At 41.6% G+C, this 24,455-nt stretch overlaps 2 protein-coding genes across 3 annotated transcripts; both read right to left on the bottom strand.

Moving 5' to 3' along the window:
• Positions 1-3,876: 3,876 nt before the first annotated feature.
• On the bottom strand, positions 3,877-8,307 carry LOC124634431 (WD40 repeat-containing protein SMU1). The gene is made up of 6 exons (XM_047170010.1): positions 7,819-8,307; positions 7,667-7,733; positions 5,370-5,938; positions 4,777-4,981; positions 4,129-4,701; positions 3,877-4,053 (listed from the first exon to the last, which is right to left on the bottom strand). Exons 1-6 carry the CDS (start codon positions 7,842-7,844, stop codon positions 3,955-3,957), a joined length of 1,539 nt encoding a protein of 512 aa, XP_047025966.1. The 5' UTR covers positions 7,845-8,307; the 3' UTR covers positions 3,877-3,954.
• Positions 8,308-15,472: 7,165 nt separating this feature from the next.
• Positions 15,473-18,505, bottom strand: LOC124634266 (cyclin-dependent kinase 2). Of its 2 annotated transcripts, XM_047169735.1 has the most exons (4): positions 18,445-18,484; positions 18,242-18,371; positions 17,938-18,133; positions 15,473-16,397 (listed from the first exon to the last, which is right to left on the bottom strand). In XM_047169735.1, exons 2-4 carry the CDS (start codon positions 18,355-18,357, stop codon positions 15,807-15,809), a joined length of 903 nt encoding a protein of 300 aa, XP_047025691.1. In that variant the 5' UTR covers positions 18,358-18,371; positions 18,445-18,484; the 3' UTR covers positions 15,473-15,806. The 2 variants fall into 2 exon arrangements, with proteins under 2 accessions (XP_047025691.1, XP_047025690.1); XM_047169734.1 differs by having other exon boundaries at positions 18,242-18,505.
• Between the last annotated feature and the right edge of the window lie 5,950 nt (positions 18,506-24,455).

The raw sequence follows: 24,455 nt of genomic DNA, 5'->3' as shown, positions 1-24,455 counted from the left end.
GGGTCCCGGCGCTGTGTTCTTAGCCCGAAGTCGCGACACGGCCGCTCTCGTCTCTGCTTGCGTCACCTCGGGGACATCGGTGTTCTCCTCTTCTGAAGAACCTGTGGCTGGGGGCGACGCCATCGCCGGGGGAACGTGTTCCGCTCTCTCAGGGAAGAGGGCCGATACCACCGCCTCTAGTAACTGGGGTTGCATACTTTGTACCAGTGGAGGCGCCCAGGGCCGTAGCTTGCCGCATACCCATCGGTAGGGGCGCCCCCACGGGTCCCGGTCTAGAGACCCCAGCAGCTCCTCCCTGGCACGCGACTTAGAGTCGCCGATGGCCAGCCACAGTCTCCTTGGACGCGCGGTACACCTCATACAGCGCGTCTTCTTCGACGGGATTCCTTCGACGTCGTCTCCGGTATCGTGTGTACTCGCGGCGAGCCGCAACGCACTCGACACGCAGCCGTGCGATTTCATCAGTCCACCAGTACACCTGGCGCCTTGCGGACTGTTGGCGGGCACGGGGCATGGAAGCGTCGCAGATCTGCGTCATCGCCCCGCGAAACCGCAGCGCCACCGCGTCGACGTCGATGGGGCCGTCCGTCGTCGACTCCCAAATCCAGGACTGGACTAAGGCAGCTTCCTAGAGTAGTTCCTTGTCAATTATGCGCTTAAGCGCCCAGCGCGGGCCGTCGCTAATCGGGGTTGTTGGATGGCGGCCGTTTACGGTCTGGGCAGAGACGTCGAACCGGATATACCGATGGTCCGACAGCGTCTCCACCTCCACGGCGACATGCCAGTCGCGGACTCGGCTGGCGACAGAGGGGCTCGCAAACGAGACATCCACTATCGACCCGCCCCGCTGCCGCACGCACGTGTATTCTGAACCCCGATTCAGGACGACCAGACCAGTCGTCACCGCCCACTCTTCTAGAACCTCGCCCAGAGGGTCAGTGACCGGAGATCTCCACGCCGATGACTTGGCGTTGAAATCCCCGAGCACCAGTGCGGGACGCGGGTGATAGCGGCCTACGACGGCGCCCAACTCGACAAGGAAACCCTCAAAGTCGGCGAGACTCTTACCTAACCTAACCCTGACCTAACCTAACCCTGACCGTCCACAAAACTTCACCCAGTCTACAAAACTACACCCATAGTACACAACTTCACCCATGGTTATCCTTCATGCCTTCCTTATGTACTCCCCTTTATTCCCCCTTATGTACTCCCCTTTATTCCCCCTTATGTATTTTTTTATGTATTCCCCTTATGACCTTCCTTATACATATACTCCTCTCGTGACCTTCGTCATGTAGTCCCCTTTATTCCTCCCTTATGTACTTGTATATGTACTCCCCTTATGAACTTCCTTATGTACTCCTATAATAATTCCTTATCTTCTCTAATCTATAAACTTCCTTATGTAGGTACTTTCTTATGTACTCCCTTTATAAACTTCCTTATTAACTTTTACTTTGAAACCAAATTCGATGTCTATCAAATCTGCATCATGTCCTCCGGAATCCTTTTATGGGGCAATGCTGCCGATATCGAGAATGTTTTCGTACTGCAGATGCGCTCTGCCCATGCTATGTACCAACTTAGTGCTACTCTCCCTAAGGGAAAGGTTTAAGGATATTGGTATTCTGACTGTGGCGTCTCAATACATATTTTATGCCAATATAATATACGTAGGTAAGGCAAAACCTAGACTCATATAGTAAAAACAGCGACGTACCTACGTCATTTTAATACTAGAAATAAACATAAGTTAACCGCACCTACCTATCGTCTACATTTAGTGAACGGATCATTTGTGGGGCTTTGTGTGCGCTTTTATAACAGAACTAGCTTCTGCCAGCGGTTTCACCCGCATCCCGTGGGAACCTCGACACGAACCCGGATAAAAAGTATAGCCTTAGCCTTCCTCGATGAATGGGCTATCTAACACTGAAAGATTTTTTCAAATCAGACCAGTAGTTCCTGAGATTAGCGCGTTCAAGCAAACAAACAAACTCTTCAGATTTATAATATGAGTATAGATGAACGAGGCTGGCTGATGATGGATACGATGATAAGGCCTTTCCACTTTTAGCAAAAAATTAATTACGTCTTATAATTTCAATGTGCACTGTGTGTTTAATTTCAAAAGCACTGGTACTCAGCTATAATTATGCTAATCCGGTTAGACTGGAAGCCGACCCCAACATAGTTGGGAAAAGGCTCGGAGGAAGATGATAATTTCAATGTGCACGGGGAGACAATTGAATTAAATCATGAATTCATTATTACTTTTATTATACCTTATAAGTAATGCTTACAAAATAATAATCTACAGACACAGTGGCCCATCAAGTACTATTCAAGTTTGCTGCACTAAGTTTTGTATCAGCGGAGCATGTAGCAAACTAGAATAATTCTCAACAAACATCTTCAACAAATGTTACACGGATCGACCTATAGAAACAATTACATAATAAACAAAACCGTTGCAGAGAACTGACATTTACAAGTGAAATGAGAGTAATACGACGCGCCAGGGTCTCCACTCAGGGACCGCCAGTGCGGACATTCTTTTCATTTGCGAAGTATTTGAACTTAAACGACAAATCAAAAGAAATTAAAACAAGACATAACTGCTACTTTAGGGTCCTTTCAGACAGACCGGCTCGGAGAGCAGAGCAAATTCTTAATACGTAAAAAATTTAGTACTTAGTATTTGAAGTAAGGTTTATTTTGGCTTATGTTTAACTTACCACCAGATATAGTAACAAATAGCAGACAAAAATAGTAAATGATCACCAAAATGAAAATCGCATTTTAATGTAAAATTATAACCAAAGTTTTAACACTTTGCTATCCTATTTAAGTAAAATTACTCCAAGTAAATCATGAGTAAGCCAATAATAGTAAATGATCACCAAAATTAAACCACCATTTTAAAGTAAAATTATAACCAAAGTTTTTAAATTCTGCTATCCTATTTAAGCAAAATGAGTCCAAATAAATCATTGTTATCCCAATCTTAATATATATGTTAGCAGGCATGCAGCATGGAAGCAAACATGCAACATGCAGCAAGCATGGCTTCTGTCACGCCTCCGCCGCTGCGGGGCTCCGGCGGTCCCATGCGAGCTTATAGTCGCAGATGGTTTTCACGCTCACCACCACCAATTGCTCTCTAGGGGTAGGGCAGACAAGACTACGTGGAGTCTATATACACATAACTTAATATAGACATAACTTAATATGACATCATAATACTCTATTTGATAATAAGACTACATTTTATGGCAATCACAGCGCTTTATTTTGGCAAAAATAATACATTTATTTGGTCGTCAAGATTTGGTGATCATTTACTAAAGGTGGTCGAATACAATTTAAAGTGGAGTCGTGACTAAAATAGCTGGTACCATTGTATTTTTAGACTTTATTTTTCTGGTGTTAAGTAGATATTTTTGATTACAAGACTGGATATCCAAACATTTTATGGTGGTCATTATATTTATTCCCGTTTATTTATGCATGCGCACTGCTTTTGTCATTGAGAATGCGCTCGGTGTGAAATAATAAGAGGAGCCGGCCGGCTCCCATTGTGTATTTTTTCTTGACGTTTGGCTCCGTTTGCCTGCTCTTTAATGCTCGCGCAAAAGCAAAATGCGCGCCGATGCTCTCCGACCCGGTCTATCTAAACGGACCCTTACCTGACATCTCTGTCACGGTTGATAATTAAATAATAATTAAGTAACTTTAAAACGGCTTGCCCGCTGTTTGTGAAACGTGTGCCTCATATAGACACACAGACAGACACTCATAACAGCGCTATTTTTGCATTGGACGTTCAAGCTTATCAAAGACTCGCATCGATAATGAAATGAAAATAATATAGAACCAAAGTAGATCCGTGTAATATCGGCTTGACGTAGAGCTAGCGAAGTGACGACGTGTGACGTGCCCGGCGAGCGCTCACGGCTTCCACAGCTTGAGCAGGCCGTCCTCGCCGTACGTGGCGAGCAGGTTCTGGTGCGGGTGGTGCGTCAGCCCGATCACGGCCTTATCGTGGATCTGCAACAGACGGACTGCGTGAGCGGGTGGGGCGGGGTGGGGCGGGGTGGGGCGCGGGCGGGGCGCGGTACTCACGGTGATGGTGCGCTCCAGCTTGCCGGTGGCGGTGCAGAAGGCGTAGAGCACGAGGTCCTCGCCGGCGCAGTAGACGAGGCGGCCGCGGGCGCTGAGCGCGGCGCTGACGAGGGCGCCGCCCTCCTGCTCGCGGCGCCCGCTGGAGAAGGAGCGCACGATCTGGCCCTGCATGTTCATGATGACGACGGTGTTGGTGCGGTTGCACACCACGAAGTGGTCGGGGTTCTTGGGCGTGAGCAGCAGCGAGTTGACGGGCGGCTCGCCGCTGCCGAGCGGCTTGAGCGTGGCCGTGCACTCGCCCGTGCGGACCGACCACACCTTGACGCTGCCGTCCGAGGAGCCGCTGAGCACGGCGTGGCCGTCGGGCGTGAACACCGCCTCGTTGACGAAGGACGCGTGGCCGCGGAACTCCTTGAGCACCTTGCCCGACTTGAGCCCGTGGATGCGGATGGTGCGGTCGAAGGACGCGGACAGCAGCTGCGTGTTGTCGCGCGTGAACTGCAGGCACGTGACGCCCTTCGCGTGCGCGCGGTCCAGCTTGCGCAGCACCTGCCCCGACGACACCTTCCACACCTGCGGGCGACGGCGGCGCGGTCAGCGAGGGGGGCGAGGGGAGCGAGGGTTCTGGCTGGGAGCACGCACACGCACCTTGATCTTGCCGTCGTTGGAGCCGGCGGCGAGGGTGTCGCTGTCGCGGCCGAAGGCGAGGCTGAGCACGGCCTCGTCCATGCTCATGTACTCCTCGTGCGCCTGGTAGCGCAGATCCTTGCGGATCTTGCCGGTCGTGAAGTTCCACACCTCCACCAGCCCGTCCACCGAGCCCGTCACCAAGTACTGGCCGTCTGGAGAGAACCTGTCACACAATACTACTTCAAACATTCTGCTTACTATGCCGATAAGCGTTGTTGGTAGAACCAACTTTATAAGTTGGAACATTTATTTTCAAATGTTGGAGGCAGTGGTCAGGCGAAGTGGAGTTGATAATTTCTTAGTAGAGTTTAGGTGCAGCAGCTGCAGATCCCGGCGAGCGCCGGCGACCGCTTCACGTGACGGTAATATTGACATGGGTTTTCGCGATTCTTTAAAAGTTTTTAAACGAAAAATGTTTATACATAATTTTTACTGCAAGTTACCTACAGTAAAAAGGTACATACTTTAGGGTTACAGTCACCGGTAGTACGATAGTAAAAACCAAATAAATATTTGTAGAAGTGAGTCGCAATAAGAGAATAGCGTGAGACCTGGCGCACTCGACGTGCGACTTCTGGCCGAACTTGATGATCTTGGAGAGCTGCGTGGGGCACTGGTCGTCCTCCTCGTCGCGGATGGCGGCCTTGCCGCGGAACAGGTCGATGGTGGTGCCGGGCGGCAGCAGGCCCTGGTGCTGCTGCCACTTGAGCGCCTGCCCCAGCAGCGCCAGCAGCCGCGAGCTGGGCACCACGGACACCTCGCCGGCCAGCGCGGCGGCCACGGCGGCGCGGCGCCGCTCCTTGCCGCCGCCGCTGCCGTACGCCTCGCGCGGGTCGAAGTACGAGCGCGCCAGCAGGTTCTCCAGGTGGATGTAGCGGTCCGTCTCCAGCTGCTTCATGAGCAGGCAGGGGTGCGTCTGGCGCAGCAGCGAGCGCGCCGCGCCCAGCTCGCGCAGCTCGATCAGCTCCAGCACCACCTGCTCGTACAGCTCCATGAGCTTCTTGTCGGGCAGCTTGAGCGAGGCCGTGGCCTTCAGCACCGTGTCCCAGTGCCCGTTGTTGATGTCGGCGCAGAACCCGTCCACGCTGTCCACCGTGTTCAGCGACACGCCCGTCTCCTCCTGACCGACGACAAACATTATCCTTGTGCTTTACTCATCTAATAACTATATTTCAATAATAACTACAAGAATATCTACAGGTAGGTCAGACGTTTTCTTGTAGGTAGGGGTGGTCAGTAACTAGAACTAATGAGGCGTTTGTGTTGCTTCATAAATTAAAACCAATGTAAGATTGGTCTAGCTGGATTGGTATTATTGGTAATCTTATTTTGAAAATAATGTGCAGGTTCTAATAAAGGTGTCTAGGGCAGAGCTACTAACGTACCACGTGCCTCAAACAAACACATTTTGGTGTGCTACTTTCTTAGGAGTTTTTACATTAAACTATTTCTTTGTGATGTATATGTGTAAGTATATTGTATTGTTATGCATGTAAAATTTGCACGCTTATGTATTAAGCAAAACATGTATGTTCATCAATTATATTTTAAGCAAAACATGTATGTTCGTCAATTATATTTTAAGCAAAACATGTATGTTCGTCAATTATATTTTAAGCAAAACATGTATGTTCATCAATTATATTTTAAGCAAAACATGTATGTTCGTCAATTATATTTTAAGCAAAACATGTATGTTCATCAATTATATTTTAAGCAAAACATGTATGTTCATCAATTATATTTTAAGCAAAACATGTATGTTCGTCAATTATATTTTAAGCAAAACATGTATGTTCGTCAATTATATTTTAAGCAAAACATGTATGTTCGTCAATTATATTTTAAGCAAAACATGTATGTTCGTCAATTATATTTTAAGCAAAACATGTATGTTCGTCAATTATATTTTAAGTAACCATCTTGTATAAGTACCATGTTTTTGCAAATAAATGATATTCTTATTCTTCTTATAAAATAAGTAAAATATATGAACCCCAAACACAGGTTCTACTTGCGGTTTCAACTGCGTCCGAAGGAACTACTTCCCACACAATAATACAAACTAATGTTATTCTAATATAGAAGCTTTAATACTGCAAAGTTACATCAAAATCAATCAAGTAGTTTTTCAGTGAAAAAGGAATAAACATACAAACTTTTGCATTAATAACATTAGTAGGATAGGATGACATCAATCAATAATTCAATATTTTTATGCTTAACTAGAAATTATATGATACCAAAGAAATATTAAAACTGTCTTTCTTCTATTTGAGACTGACACATAACAATGTTTTTCCTTGAGTGGCTTTGCCTTTCTAAATTGATCAATAGTGACTTCACATTGATGAAAATATAAAATAAAACATGTGCAATGCATTAACAGCCAAAGTTCAAAGAAGCAAAGTTATAAACAAACAAACTCATTGCATAAGTGCTCATGAAATTTATAACATTAGGCCACATCCGCACCAGCTGGGGGCTTGCTTCGTGCGAAGAGCCTCGCATACTGCTCTCATCCATGTTAACTATCAGATAGATGCAGTATTTATTGTTTCACATGTTAAAGAAAAAAATACATCTTTTAAGCGCTGGTTGCGCTGATGATAATAGCATTAAATCAATCAAATTAGCCATCAAAAGAATGCAAAGGTTTATTAAGACTATTTAAAACCCCTGACTGTGGTTTGTTGATGTCATGACGGACGCCATATATGTTGTGGACAACACCTTGGGGCTGTACTTGTATCTGCACAATGCATTGCACATGCACACTAGTAGTTTCGTTCATATTATAATATGATTAATTTTAAGGTACTTTCATTTGATTTGAATAGTCACGTACCTGCAGCGTTTGAAGTGTTTTGGTGAGGTTAGACTCCTTCAGGTACTGCTGGATCAGTCGGATCACACTGGAAATGAATACACCGAATTAACATCCTCAAATGAACATGACGGACATTTAACAAACAGCTTAACAATATATCAGACACTCACTCGGCGGATTCTATTTCAATAGACATAATGTAAAACAATCACGCTCTTTAACAATAAAAAAACATTTATGGAGAAATGAGACTGATAAACTGGATGTCTTAATTTAATTAAACAAGCACTGTAAAACTTGGGTGTTTTAACAGGCAGCAGCTTCCGAAAACAGTATCAAACCAGCTGTTTTTAATAACGAAATACGACTTATACGACCAAAAGAAGACCACAATATTTACTCCACAGACAGACTCGTTTGACAGAAGTTTTATTTGACAATAAATTGACATGAAGACAACAAAGTTGCCAACCGTTACGTATAAAACCCACAGTACACCACGGCCTGTGATGGGCATGGGCCACGCGCTCCGCGCTGGAGTGCACAATTGTAGGACACGAATATTTATATTATACTAGCTTTCGCCCGCGGTATCACCCGCGTCCCGTAGCCGGATGGTGACAAAAACTGAATCCTATGAAAATGAATCCTAAAACCTTCTCCCGGGTATAAGTTACCTCCCCTCTAATTTTCAGCCAAATCGGTCAAGCCGTTTTCATGTTATGTCGTGACAACGGAAAGCGGGCTTCATTTTTATATATATGTTACAGCCAAAGTAATAAGTCTCAATATTGTATATGTTACAGCCAAAGTGATTAAATATATATTATACATAATGACTGGTCATTGTATAAAATGCCCAAATTGGCTAGACAGTGTGATAGATTAATCACTTTATCTGGATCTAATTCATAATAGCTGGTCAAAGTTAGCCAAAGTAATAAATATGGTATAATCGTCTGACTACTTACTAATTCTTAGAAACAGCTCAAGTTATGACTCTTTTTATGATAAATCATTAAATGATTCCTCCCACTGTAGGAGAGCAGCGTGAGGGACTCAGAGAGCGTGAGCGTGCAGCGTGAGGTCAGACTGTTAGTGGCTTAAACCCACGCGTTGAACAACGTGCGCCGCCGAGACGGGTCCGTGTCCCAGGAGACGGAAGGCAGATAAGGCACCCGAACTCATCGCACAGGCTCACGTCTGCGGTAGCTGGGAGTCGTCTCTCGACCACACAGAAGGAGACGATGGCATCCCAGTACCTCTCGCCCCGGACCTTGGCTTGAACCAGGGCCGGGCGCGAGAGGTCGCCGCTGCCGACTGCCTTGACGAGGACACGGCGGTGCCCTTCCCGGGCAGGGCACACTCCGGGCCGCCCGTACAGTGGCCCGAGCCACATTTCAAAGAGGGGACTTTTCGCTACTATTATGGAGTGCACTGTGCTAACTAGCCTTTTTCGAATTATATTAAGGTCAGCTACCAGGCACTTTAGTTAGTTAACATAAAATAATCATCTTTACCTACTTGTTTTATTACATTATCTAAGTCTGGAGATCTAATGGAGATATTATATAAATTTTCTAGATAATGTGATTAATTCTGTGTCAATTATCACTTTATCCAAATTGAGTAGATATTATAAATAATAGCTAGATAATATGTATAATATGCGGACTTATTACTTTGGCTGTAACATATACAAGGTGTTGATTTGCATTTGTGCCATACGTCAGGAGGAGGACATAAAATACGTAAATAATCGATTGGAATTACAGTAGACGGGAAATAGCTAATATGCACTGCTTTTTTTGTCATTGTAATGTCGTAGTATTTCAGAAGTAATCCAATTTTATGAATGAAATTTATGAATAATCGTTGCGTATGCTTTGTGTTTGCGTTTGTGTGAGGGCGCAGCACGGTTTTAAGGCCAGTAACACACGCGCCAAGTTTAAATACGGCTAGATGACATTGATGGAATTCCGAAAAAAAAGATTAAAAAAAAAAATGACGTACCAATTTTTTTGTTGATTTGGGTCGAGAATCATTAGCATAATTACGTCCTTGAATATGGCACGGATGCAAATCAACAGCTTGTATATTATCTACCTATTATTTGTAATATCTTCTCAATTTGGATAAAGTGACAATCGACACAGAATTAATGACATTAACCAGCAATTTTATATAATATCTCCATAGACTTGGATAATGTAATAAAACAAGTAGGTAAACATTATTATTTCATGTTAACTACGTGTCTGGTAGCTGACCTTAATATAATTCGAAAAAGGCCAGTTAGCCCAGTGCAGGGCACGCCATAATAGTAGCCAAAAGTCCCCTCTTTGAGATGTGGCTCGGGCCCACTATACGGACGGCCCGTTGGACACGATGAACCACACAGTCGTGCTCTGCCTGGGAAGGACACTGCCGTGTCCTCGTCGAGGCAATAGGCAGCGGCGACCTCTCGGTCCTCTGGGGTGAGGGGTAATGGTATGCCTTCGTCTCATGCAGACGCTAGAGAAGTTAACACCTCTCATCCCAGCTGCTGCCATGGACGTGGAAGGCACCAGGGCGCCTCGGGTGTCGAGTGACGTCTCCCGGCCATCGTAGGCGTGGGTCTGTTGTGGGCGGTGAGTTTCGGGTGGCTCATCGTCCTTCCATCTCTTAGAAGACACGGGCCTGTCTCGGCAGCGCGCGTTGTTTCATGCGCTCCACGAAGAGATTCAGCAAACTCTATTGGGTTTAACTAACAGTCTGACATTCCTTCACGCTGCTAACCCACAGCGGGAGGAATCATTTGATGATTTATCATAAAAAAGTCGACAATAACTTAAACCGTTTTTAAGAATTAGTTAGTAGTAAGTTGGTTATATTATACCATATTTATTACTTTGGCTAACTTTGACCAGCTATTATGAATAATATTTAGATAAAGTGATTAATTTATCACATTGTCAGGTCAATTTGGGTATTGTAAATAATGACCAGTGATTATGAATAATATCTATTTAATCACTTTGGCTGTAACATATTATAGACTACACTACTATATTTATTTTGCGCAACACAAATACACAATGATGATGGGGCGTGTAGTGGCCAAGCATTAGCTTTTTGTTCTAGGGTCCGCGCATTGGTAACTTTTTTTTCGTTTGTTATCAGACTTGGCAATCTTTATTATTCTTTATTGTACACAAAAACATATAAAAAATACACACAACACAGAGAAGACATGTACAGTAGACCGCACATCAGTGGTAACTGTCATGCACCTTAACTCAATAGTAATAAGTACGATTTTCCTATAAAACTGTTACCACTGACCTGAAGTTGACTGTACAAAGGCGAGCTTAACCCAGAACTGGGTTCTCTAACAGCAAACCTTAGCATGGGCGTAGCCACACTGGGGCAAGCTGGGGCACTTGCCCCACCCTGGGCCCTGGCTCTGACCTATAAGGTGTCTGATTAAACAATGTTTTTTTACTAACTCTAACTAACAACATCAACAATCATATGTACTATCCGTAAGTTATTGCACAAAAGAAATTGTCGACTTTGAAAAGAGCGCGATCGAAACAAAATGCACGCTCGAGTTCTCGAACTTTGCGAGCGAGGGGGTTTTCGTATGAACGTAAATCGGGTGTGTCGTACCTAGTCCCCCCATTCATGAAAATGTATGTTTGGGCTACATTTTACGTAGTTTTTGGTCTTAAGTCTTAAAAAATAATTAATATTTCGCGCTCGCTTCGCTCGCGTATTCTGAAACTATATGCCCTTGTTTTTGCATTTGTCATCAAACAAAAAGTTAAGTATGTTTGGGTTTAATTTTACGTAATATTTGATTTAAGTCCAATAAAAATTTCACGCTCGCTTCGCTCGCGTATTCAGAAACGATATGCCCTTATTTTTGCATTTGTCAACAAACAAAAAGTTAAGTACGTTTGGGCTAAATTTTACGTAATATTTGGTTTAAGTCGGATAAAAATTTCACGCTCGCTTCGCTCGCGTATTAAGAAACTATAGGCCCTTATTTTTGCATTTGTCAACAAACAAAAAGTTAAGTACGTTTGGGCGAAATTTTACGTAATATTTGGTTTAAGTCTGATAAAAATTTCACGCTCGCTTCGCTCGCGTATTCAGAAACTATATGCCCTCATTTTTGCATTTGTCAACAAACAAAAAGTTAAGTACGTTTGGGCTAAATTTTACGTAATATTTTGTTTAAGTCCGATAAAAATTTCGCGCTCGCTTCGCTCGCGTATTCAGAAACTATAGGCCCTTGCTTTTGGCTTTTGTCCTGTCCTGAAAGTATAAACTTCTCAAATGAAGAGATTAACAAGTTTGAGATTAACGACTTAAGATACAAAAAATCGGAGGGCCCCCGCTTTCCCCGGGGATAAGTTGACTGCTGCCCCACCCTGAGCCCCAAGCTGGCTACGCCCATGAACCTTAGAGCGATAGAGAGATGCGATAGGGAAGAGAAAATTAAGTGCACAACATTAAACAAAACAAAGATAAAACTACATAACATAAAATATATACCTATAAATAAAATATAATAAATAAATACATACATACAAATAAGGTCATGTTGACAGGAAATGTTCCCTAATTCGTCTCTTGAAGACATCCAACGATATGCTGTCACGTATACTGTGAGGCAGAGCGTTCCAAAGCCTCACAGCGCGAACAGTGAAGGATCCATCATAACGACTCGAAGTATGAGGAGGGAAACGGAGTAGAAGAGATGAAGAGGAGCGACAGGGTTTGCCTCTAGGAACAAGGAACTCAAAGCGTTCCTTGAGATAATTTGGAGCGTTGGGATTGTGAAGAAGAGAGAAGAGAAAAGACAGAATATGAGCATCTCGACGCTGCCGAATTGGCAGCCACTTCAGCTGGCTCCGGAATTCAGACACATGGTCGTATTTCCGGAGGCCAAAAATGAAGCGGATGCACAGATTCTGCAGACGCTCGAGTTTGTTAAGAAGTTCCTCAGTCGCATCAAGGAAACAGACATCAGCATAATCTAAAAGAGGGAGAAGAAGCGACTGAGCGAAATTAATTTTTGTCGAAAAAGGCAGGAACTTCTGGAGACGTTTGAGTGACTGAAACGAGCAAAATACCCTTCTGCTTACTTCTGCAACGTGTGAACCCCAGGATAAATGACAGTCCATAATTACCCCCAAGTTCTTGACCGTAGATCTCAATCAATCTTCTGCAACATCCGAGAACAATAATATTTTTTTTTTACTTCAGACAGTATTTATATCTTGAAAGTTCCAAACTACTGAACCGATTTCAAAAATTATTTGGTTGTATTTTATCGGGCTACGGGAGGAAATTCCCCCGCCCCCGAGATGCCGTTGAAAATGCGGGAAGCAGTATATTTTACAGTAGTTTTTCTTATACATGAACCTTATTATTTAGGTACCTTTTGGGGACTGTAGGGACACACATAAGTGCGCGTGCATAGTTAGGTAAAGTAAGGTGAGCGGTGTGTGAGGCACACCGCCACAGTGGGACTTTCTAGCTTTTTAAATTATTATTTTTTATACATAAATCTATATTTACATAAAAAAAAAAATTAAAACTAATAAAGATTTTATACATAAATCATAGGGCCGCATTTCAAATACCTAGCCAATTCGCCACCTTGGGATGGCGGATGTTGGATTTAGGTCATGTGTCTATTTTTCTCGTATTCCTGAGATCCCTTCCATTTGACACCCATCATTATCAAAGGGGTGCAATTAATTTGAAGTTTCATAAGAGCCTGCAAAGGCCTATTTGAAATAAAAACAATTTGATTTTGGGTGCATTTCCAACAGCCAGTCCGCCATCTTAGGCCGTCCGACATATTGGATTTGTAAGTTTCTGAGCTTGTCATCAGGGCCCCGATTCTCCTAAGTTAATAATGTCAAAATCTAATAGAAATCGAATCGCAATATGATCGAAATAGCAGTTTTAACCATATCGGGCATTCTGCTACTAATAAAAGGCCAATCGTATTCGATTGACATTTGATTGGTGTGCGATTGGTCTATTTTGGTGATTTTGGTCTATACGGTAGTTTGCTGTACAATCATTTTGCAATCGTAAATCATTTGCAGACAAAATGATTCATTATTGAATGACAAAAAAGGATAAAAACGTTTATTTCAAAGAAAAAATAGCGGAATGCCACATACGTTTCAATCGTAATCGAATCGGGATTGGATCTCAGTCGAATCGAGTCGAACATGAATCGTATGTCGCTTAAGTAAAATTAGGAGAATCGGGCCCCAGAAATCTTAGCATTTCCAAAATTGCATCCTAATCGCAGACAGGGAGGTGGGTCAAATAAAGATTCAAAAGATTTTCTTACATATATAGTACAAGTGAAGCTAATATAAACGTGTAAAAAAACCGGCCAAGTGCGAGTCGGGCTCGCGTATTTATCCGTTTTTGTGATTCAATAATATAAAATGAATCATATTGTCTGCATATAAGCAGTGCCTTTGTAATGCATTGTTCTTTTTCTTGTATTAATTCTATATTGTAAATAAGTAACATAGGATTTTAAAGGAGGTACTTCTTCCACTGGTGCGGGAAGTGGACGAAGGTTACAAGTTATTTTCTCTTTATGCTAGGTACATAATGAAGAAAAATATTGATATACGTAGACAAACAAAATAATAATAATTTATTTTACGTTTGAAAATGCCACATATCAGTCTTACTCTTCACGTACACAGTAACCAGCTGTCCAAGCGAATCCGTATAGCCGTATCGCCTCATACAAACACCGACAGCAGCGCCACCTACCGAGTCAAATTGTTTTCAAACTATCCCACACCCATTGAAATATTGGGAAGTTTTCTTTTTTTCTTTGGAATTAAAAAACCAACCAGCAACGAGTTTTGTACCAACAACGCGAGTGTACTTTTGCCAAGTTAAGAGAAACATCCCTCATTATGCCAGCATAACTCAGCAAACTCCTAAGCTGAACCGATTTGGTTGCATTTCAAACACAATCACTGGAATCGCTTTGTCTAAACTACCCAAAAAGGAGGAGGTCTCAATTCGATGTTTTTTTGTCTTTGTGACTCGATTTCTCGAAAGCGTTTAAAGCTATTTGGAAAATTCTTTCCTAAGAGCGCTGCCTCATGTAATGGCGTCCACGGCCGATTTCGGCCACGGCGGCTGTTCTCAGGACATTATAGTGCACGAGCAGTTGCACAGACACAGGTGCACTCCCTATTCCTTCACTCTCATAACCCGATGGGACGGCAATCCGATACGGCCGGAAAGAGATCAGGCGCAGGACCGACATTTACGTGCTCTCCGATGCACGGGTGAATCAATCACCAACTTCCTGACTACGGGCTGCTTTGTGAAAGTTTAAGAAAACCCACAAAGCGATTTCGGCAAGACCCGGGAATTGATCCCGAGACCTCGAGCACAGCAGCCGCGCTTGCGACTACTAGACCAACGAGGCAGTCATGTAGACGCCATGGTGACGTATCCAAGCAGTTAATATTTAAATGTATGGTACCTAACTCACTTGGCGACGATAACTTCGCCAAATTGGAAGGGGACCGAATCTTAACACTGAAATATGTTATGAAATAAATGCAAAGTGCAGTTTAGGGAACTCTCCTTAATGGTTGATAGCAGCTATCCTGATTGGGCATATTTTACCAAATTTTTAAAGGATTTTCCACCATTATGGGTACTTCCACTGTGGTATTAAAAATATTATATTTTTGGAGCCAAAAACAAAAGCATAAAGTAAAAAACTTTTTACAAAAAAAATTAAACCAACAGGACAATAAAAGACACAAATAATATTTTCAAATGGCTTTAGAAGTCAAAGAAAGAGAAAGCATAGTTAAGTAACAACCTGCATACACCAACTTCTGAGAGCTGTGTGAAAACTTTTATTTTATCTCTCGCATTGCAGTATGTGAAGTTGACTGCCTCGTCGGTTTCGTGGTCGCAATCGCGATTGCTATGACTGAGGTATCGGGTTCGATTCCCGTGTGTCGGGCCGAATTCGCTATAATTCGCGGAGTCTGGAAATAGAGCACATGAAACTTGTAGGCACAGAGCAATCGCGTCTCCGGTCGGTGTCATCGTATAGGCGGTGGGGCGGTGGGGCGGCGGGGCGGTCAGGCGGTCAGGCGGGCAGGTCGGGCGGCGTGCGCGGCGCGTGCGCCAGGTAGGGGTGCAGCAGCGCGGCGCGCGCGGGCAGGCGGCGGCTGGGCTCGTAGCGCAGCATGGCGTCGAACAGCGCGCCGGCCAGCGGGTCGGCGCGCGCGGCGGCCGGCAGCAGGGCTCGGGCGGGCCGCGCCGGCCAGCGCGGAAAGGCGGCGCGGTACTCGGGCAGGCGGCGCGCGCCCGCCCACACGCGCTCGCCCGGGGTGCCGAGCGCGCGGAACACGCGGAACAGCTGGTCGATCTCGCTGTCGCCCGGGAAGAGCGTGCGGCCGCTCGCCATCTCGGCGTAGATGCAGGCCAGGCTCCACACGTCCACGGCGGTGGAGTAGAACTTGGCGCCCAGCAGGATCTCGGGCGCGCGGTACCACAGCGTGACGACCTCGTGCGTGTAGGCGCGCACGGGGATGCCGAAGGCGCGCGCCAGCCCGAAGTCGGCCAGCTTGATGCTGCCGGCGGCGTCCACCAGCAGGTTCTGCGGCTTGAGGTCGCGGTGCATGACGCGCTGCGCGTGGCAGTACGCCACGCCCTCCAGCAGCTGCCGCAGGTAGCTCTGCGCACACACACACACGCTTATTGGAACTTTTTCAATTTTAAGTCAAACTTATTTAAGGGTTTAAGGGCTTTATCTGTTTCGGTAATTTGTTGTCTATGAGAGTTGCTAGGCAAAATACACTTTTATGCATTAGCGCAGTGTTGCATGGCACAGTGCACAGTTTAGTTTTATATTAAATTGTATTTGTTTATTATTATACGACGACACACCCGATATTAGTATAGACTAGCTTCCACCCGCAGTTTCACCCGTGTCCCTAGAAATTTACTTCCTGCACATGGATAAAAATAGCCTATATGTTATCACTACATAGTATAAAACAAAGTAGCTTCTTCTGTCCTTATGGCCCTAGATCCCTTTATACACAGAGTGATTAAAGGGAAAGGTTTATATGAATAATAACATACATTAAATAGTGGAAACAGTTATGTTGGTATGCGGGTGAAACCGGGGGAGGAAGCTAGTTTTTTATAATTTTATGTTTTAAACTACAACCTCACTGCTCATTAGGCCATAGAGTGAGAACCTTGGGAAGCAATACTGAAAATAGCTGATAATTTCAACCAGTGTCACCTGGTTACCAAATATTTTTTGCTTAAAATTGAGTTCATCTACTTACCTTGACCAATAAGTTGCGGTGGCCTAGTGGGTATCAGAACCAACCTCTCGAGTATGAAGTTGTGGGTTTGATTGCAGGTCAGGCAAGTACCAATGAACTGTATTTATAAGTTTGTATGTACTTTCTAAGTATATCTTGGACATCAATGGCTGATAAAAAGGTGAAGCAAAACATCTTGAGTAAAACCTGGACTATAAACCCCAATGAGCAAGCATAGTGAGGTAATTTTTTATGTATTCGCTTATAAACATTTTAATGTACGATATATTATGTGTAATTGTATTTTTATGGGCCCTAGTTGCCTGAAATAAAGGAATAGATGAAAAAAAAAAAAATTGGGCAAGCGTGGTGATCAATGCTCAATCCGGTTAGTGTGTAGCAAAGGGTGTGCAAGGCTTTTGGGACTTAAAAAATTTCTGAAAATGTCTCTTTTTTCATTTCTATCGTATAGAATACTTAAAAATAAGGCGAAAACCATCTGGGCACCTTTTGCCTAGGACCAACGGTTCGTCTGAAAATGAGCACTGAAGATCATTGTAAACAAAGGCAAAGTCGACGGAGCCCCGCGTAGCGGGGCTCCTACTTCTTGGTGGTTTTTAAAAAAATAACCACGAAGGGGTTTCCTTCGAACCTAACCTGTCCGAGTCGGGGTTGCCATAGTCGACGGAGCCCCGCTACGCGGGGCTCCTTGGTCCTAGACAAAAAGTGCCCAGATGGTTTTCGTCTTATTTTTAGGTATTCTATACGATGGAAATGAAAAACTGGGCATTTTCAGAAATTTTCATTTTTTATGAAAAAATTTCTAAGTCCCAAAAGCCTTGCACACCCTTTGCTACACTCCAACCCTCAATCCTTCTCCGTGTGAGAAGAGGCCTGTGCCCAGCAGTGGGACGATAAAGAGGATGTAACAGTACTCACCTTAACAAGATCGAGATGAAGTGGGCCTTTGGTAATGTCCATAAGGCGCTTTAAGTCCATGTGAAGGAATTCAAAGACTAAGAAGAGCTTGTTGTCGGCCAGCAGCACGTCCAGCAGCTGCACGACGGCGGGGTGGCGCAGCTCGCGCAGCACCGAGATCTCCCGCAGCGCCGTCGACGGCACGCCCTCCGGCTCACTGCAACGTCTCAGCACCTTTAGCTCATTACGACCATTTCTTACTCAATACCGAAAACATTATATTCTAAGTATTCACACATGTAAATCATTTGGCGCCAAAACATACTTTTCCAATTTTATTTTCTTCAAAGCAATTTCCTTTCCAGTCACTCTATCCGTTGCTTTATATACTACGCCATAAGTACCTTCGCCTATTTTTTCTACTCTTGAAAAATTTTCCATCTGAGAACAGTATCCTAGAAAAACCAATAATATAACTATCAGTCTGTCCGATCTCAAATTCTCAATTCGTAACACATCAGGTATTACCTTATGTCATACCTAGTGTCAGTCTGACACTTCTGTCTTCTGACAGTAACATACATCGATATAATGCATTGACATATAACTATAGGGACAGGAAATGTCACGAAAAAAACGTGCACACCTACTGTCAGTCTGCAGTAGTAACTTTTTTTTTTTTTTTTGGAATTTTATGACCTGGTAACTGAGACCTTTAAGTCAAGTCATTTTTTACACATAAACTTTATCACTTCACTTCACGACACTTAAATTGTTTTGATAGTATTTTTAATGTATTTGTATATGGGTTTATAACTGTTCTTGTCTTTTAATAACTGTTTAAGTGGCGGCGGGCGGGATGAAGAATCAAACTTAATTTTCAGTTCACACAGTTCACTAGCCAACACTAATCTGTCAAGTAGGAAGGTTTGGCAGTCAAAAATAAGATGCTCCATGGTTCCTTCTTGTGATTCACAATGGGGGCACGTATTACTCGTAATAATCCCAAGTCTAGCAAGGTGTGACGGTGCAGTATTATGGCCAAAGCGCAATCTATTTAACGTAGTGATAAAGTCTCGGCTGGCTTCTTTCAGTCTATTGTACCAGGGTCTAACAGGTAATCTTTCTTGAATACTTCCATACCACTTCCCTTTGATGTTTTGGTCTTTCTTCCACATTTCTAACCATAAATTATGTACATTTTCATTAATACATTGCAGGAAATCAGTCATCGGAATTTCCATTGCATTTCTAACATCAACAGCATTATTACCATCATATGCGGTTTTATCAGCTATTTCATTGCCAGAGATGCCTCGGTGAGATGGTACCCACAGGAACGCAATTTCGATATGCTTAAGGTAATACTGATAAATTATTTCTTTGATAAAATACAAAATATAATTAGACTTAAATGAAATTGAAAGGTTAGCTAAAGATTTTATCAAGCTTAGTGAATCAGAAACAATCAAAAAGTATTTACAATGATCAAGCTGACGAATATATAATAATGCCCTATAAACCGCATATGCCTCTGCAGTGAATATATTACAAGTATTGTGCAGAACAAAGCTTCGAGAGAATTTTGAATGTGAATCGTATATAGCAGCATGCACATAATCATTCCCCTTACTGCCATCAGTATAAATAACATAATAATTCTTATTTTCTGCCAAAAACTGCAACATTTCAAAATTATTATTAATTGAATTTTGCATTACTTTAATAGGATGTGTAATACTCTGATAAGAGAAGGAGTAACATGGCCATGGGCACTGTTTTCTAACACCAGTAAAACTATTCTCTGTTTCCAGCAATATTTTGGATAATGTTGGGGAATTGCCACTCAAGAGATCCTCTCCTGTTGTTAGTCTACTAGAATTAGTATTTACAAAAGGTACAATTTTATTTTTTATTTTCTTGTTATTTGCAGCAATTAGCTTAAGACAGAATCTCCCTGCAAGTAGAATACGTCTCAAAATTAAGGGCATCAATTTAGTCTCTACTTCCATGGCCCTTATGGGAGTAGAGCACATTGCACCAGAAATTGTTCTCAAAGCTCTGTTCTGCAAGAGATCTAATTTATTTACATGAGTACTATTTATATACACTAGAGAACTATAATCGAAATGACTCCTAACTATACTTTTGTACAAAATTGACAATATTTTCGGGTCTGCCCCCCATGAAACACCTGCGAGACATTTCATTATATTTAAGCCTTTTAGAGCATTCTTTGATATGTATTTAATATGTTCCTCGAAAGTTAATTTTCTGTCGATTACTATGCCTAAAAATTTCTTTGAATTTACTGTGTTTATAATTTCTCCATTATAAATTACTTTTGAATTTGTATTTTCATTTCCAAATATCATGACACTGCTTTTGGAGGGGTTAATTTTTAAATGCAATACATCATTATAGTAGTGGAATAGTTCAGACAGGGCTTTGTTGATATTGTCAATCGCAATTTCTACATTATAATTACTAGTGTACAGAACAATATCATCTGCAAACTGCAGAATTTCTACATTACTATTTACAAATTTACATATTTCACTTGTGTATATATTATATAGCAAAGGAGACAGTGTAGCACCCTGCATAGTACCTCTAGATGTAGATTTTGGACCATACAATGTATTATTGTGCCTTACATAGACTGTTCTATTTTTTAAGAAGTTAAATATCCATTTACACAGCTGACCAGGCACGCCCAACCTAGACATAACTTCTACAAGTATAGTCGGATCTAAACTGTCAAATGCACCTTGAACATCTAGAAATACACAAACAGTGTTTAACTTTCTATCTTTTGCATGTTTCAGGTCAAAGATTAAAGAAGTGAAGCTGTCAGCACAACTTCGTCCTCGACGAAATCCATATTGAACATGTGGAATGATGCTGTTAGATTCCATATACCAATCTAAACGATTTTTGATCATGTTTTCAAATATTTTCCCTAGACATGAGGAGAGTGATATTGGTCTATAAGAGCTGGCCAACTTTGCAGGTTTATCTGGTTTGAGTATTGGAATGACACATTGAGTTTTCCATGACTGTGGAATACGTTTACAATGCCAAAGGAGATTAAGAACATTAAGAAATATTTTTTGCGCAGATTCATCTAAATTTTTAATAATACAATATGGAAAATCATCTAAACCAGGTGTAGTGTCTCTCCGAGATATCAAACTCATGTTAAATTCTGACCATGTAAAAGGATGTAATAAAAATTTTGAATTTAGATTGTCATTGTTTAATTCAAAAATACTGCCTAAATTATCAGAATCTTTTAAATTACTATTATCTGATAATTTATCTAGAAATGGAGAAACAAACTCATCACTGTATGATTTGTTGCCAGTTCTTATACCTTTAAACATTTTAAGATGATTCCAAATCTTACTTATAGGTGTAGTTCTATTAAAAGTGTTACATAAGTTATCCCAACCTATTCCTCTTTGTTCCGATATAGTTCTTTTCTTAAGCGCATCTTTTCTTTTGTAATCTAAATAATTCTCCATAGTAGACTCACTTCTATAAAGTTTTAATGCATTATAAGAGGCAATTACACTTTTTTCACAAATGTCATTCCACCAAGGAGCTGGAGGCCTGCTTTTAAAATTATTTAATTTAGTGAGTTTAGGAATTGTCATCTCTTTTAAAGTATCTAATCGAGAACAAAAATCATTATAGGTTGAAATAGGATCATACAATTTTAGGGCTAAATCATTGAATATTGTTTTGGAAATAGTTTTATACTTTATCCAATCTGCTTTTTTGTATATAAATCTATCAACTGGGGGATTAATTTGATATTTATCTATTTGTAGAGTAATCTCTGTTATTGTTGGATAGTGATAACTACCCATGGCATCATCATGCACAGACCACTCGCATATTGATGCGAGGTTAGCACTAACAAAGCTAACATCAATTGCAGATGGATTTCGTCTCGGGTTATTAACAGTTGTAAAACTACCATCATTCAAAATACATAAATCCAAGTCATCAATGATATTAAATAAATCCTGACCTCTGCTCTTAGTGGATAGACAACCAAATGCAATGTGATGCGCATTAAAATCACCGCTGATAAAGATGGGCTTTGGAAGATCATTAATTATATTACGCAGTCTGTTGATTCGTAGGTGTCCACTAGAAGGAGGACAGTATACACAAAGAATAGTTAAGCTACCATGCACAGTAGATAAGGACAAAGCAACAGTTTGTATGTCTTCATAAAATCTAGTGTTTAAAACTGTGTACTTTAAGTATGGCTTAATTAGTATTGCTACACCATTATGAGCGTTATTGGAATTTTGATTATAAATATTATATCCAGGTATTCTAAAATTATGATCTTTAAACCATGTTTCGTTAAGTAAGCAAATGTCAATATTTTGTTTTTCTAAGAATTGAATTAATAAGGGTTTCTTACTATTGGCACTCTGTATGTTATACTGAGCAATACGTAGCTTAGATATTGTGTGACTTGGATCCATTACTTTAGATTTTTAAGTAAAGTTTCTTTAATACTGTTTATGGTAGTAGGCGTATTATCTCCCTTATTACCTAGTTCCACCAATGTTTGCACCAGGGCCATGAGTACATCATTGCTGGCAACTATTTGTGCTTTGATGTCCACCTTAGGGACTTCCTTAGGTTTATTTACATTATGTACAGTATTATTTACAACAGGCTTATTTACAGAAGTATGTACAGACTTATTTACAGATGTATGTACAGACTTATTTACAGTTTTATTTACATTATTATCAACTAGTTTCATTTTTGGAGGTGAAAGAGGTGGAAATTGTGAAATATCAGTCATTTGTTGTTTTGTCATTGTTGCACTTGCGTAAGTTATTTTATTTTTCTTTTCTAAAATTTTGTTTAATTTAATTGGACACAATCTAGATATTGCCAGATGAGGCCCACTGCAATTGACACAGCAGATCTCTGTTGGTTTGTCACATACTTTATATAAATGCTCACCTCCACAAATGGAACATCTTTGTTTACCATTGCATATTCTAGCAGAATGGTTAAATTTGAAGCAACGGAAACATTGCTGCAATGGGGGGACATATTCAAATACTCGGTATGAAAATAAATCATATTGTACATTGTCTGGAAGAATATTTGATAGAAAAGTTATGCTAACTGTTTGTAGTGGTACTCGCTCTTGTCCAACTTTCTTTGTGAATCTTCTTACAGCTATTATTTCATAGATTGAAGACAGTTTTGTATATAATTCTTTGTTAGAGATGTTTGCTGGTACAAATCTGATTATACCTGTTTTTTCTATTTGCGCAGCCGGAATAAATGCTTTCAAATCATGTTTGTTAAGAAAAGCAGTATTATTAATAAAATTATTAGCAGTATTATATTGCTTGAATATTACCGCTATTTTATTCGCATTAATGCGCTGTATGGCCGTCACCCCTTTTATTTCGCTAGAAAATATGTGGTTAAGGTAGATAGGGCTCTTATTTCCTATTCTATCCTTATTGTTGGTGGCTTCAATGAACACTTTAAAGTCCACATAGGGTGCATTTTCTGGATATAGTCTTTTATAATCTGGTTTGAAATATGGTGTATAGTCAGTACGCTCACCGCCGCCGCCATCACCACAGCAGTCCATCGCAGTCCCTTCGCCTCCGGCCTCAGACCGGGGACGTTTATGTGAGGTGGGCGGGTTATCCCCGCCCCCCTCATTTCCCACCATTTTCACAGTTTTCCACACCTAGCACTTTTGTTTTAATTACTTTTACATAAAAAAAAACTAGCAAATGTTTAATAAAAACAAATTTTGAAAAAATCCTGAACCGCGCTTATTTAAAGTTCCCGCCAGCAATCACAGTAGTAACTAAAATGGCTGCCATTACTAGGGTTGTACCGCTACCGGATTCAACAAATATCGATATTGTATTCTAGTTATAAAAAAAAAAAAGAAGTATGTACGAGTCTTACTGGGTGCATAAAAATAACCGAGTATAAATAATCTCTTCGTCATAGAACTAACTATCACATTAACTTCACTGATACTAATAACCTCAACAACATCAACCAAATGGGAGGAGTCATTTCAGTAGGGTGATACCTTTGAAAAAAAAAAACAGGCAAAGTAATTATTTATTATTTCAAATAGCCCTATGAAAGTTCTTTCACGACAGACTAGTTGCAGGGTGCCAAAGATTCGGTCCTATGAAGAAGAATCCGCAAGAAACGCCATAAGGAGATACTCTCTTAAAAAAAATACAATAATTTAAAATCGTTTTCAAGCTATTCATGAGAAAGTTATATAATGCAAATGGAGCTAATTATGTATTAATCGATTGTACAAAACAATTTTAGTGCTAAGAAAAAAATATTTATACAATTCGAAACCTATACTCGGTAACTAAGTTCTCAAGCAAATATTGCAACTTGCATTCCGATTTGCTCGTCTGTGCGGAATGCTTTCACTGCCGTGCCCGTGGTCGCCGTAGAAGCATCATGTGAAAATAAAAAGGCAAAACATATTATTTTCA

The sequence above is a fragment of the Helicoverpa zea genome, chromosome 11, assembly GCF_022581195.2.
Source record: "Helicoverpa zea isolate HzStark_Cry1AcR chromosome 11, ilHelZeax1.1, whole genome shotgun sequence".
Taxonomy (NCBI): Eukaryota; Metazoa; Arthropoda; class Insecta; order Lepidoptera; family Noctuidae; genus Helicoverpa; species Helicoverpa zea.
The sequence above is the reverse complement of the archived record's forward strand: the minus strand, read 5'-3'. Positions and strand labels throughout refer to the sequence as shown.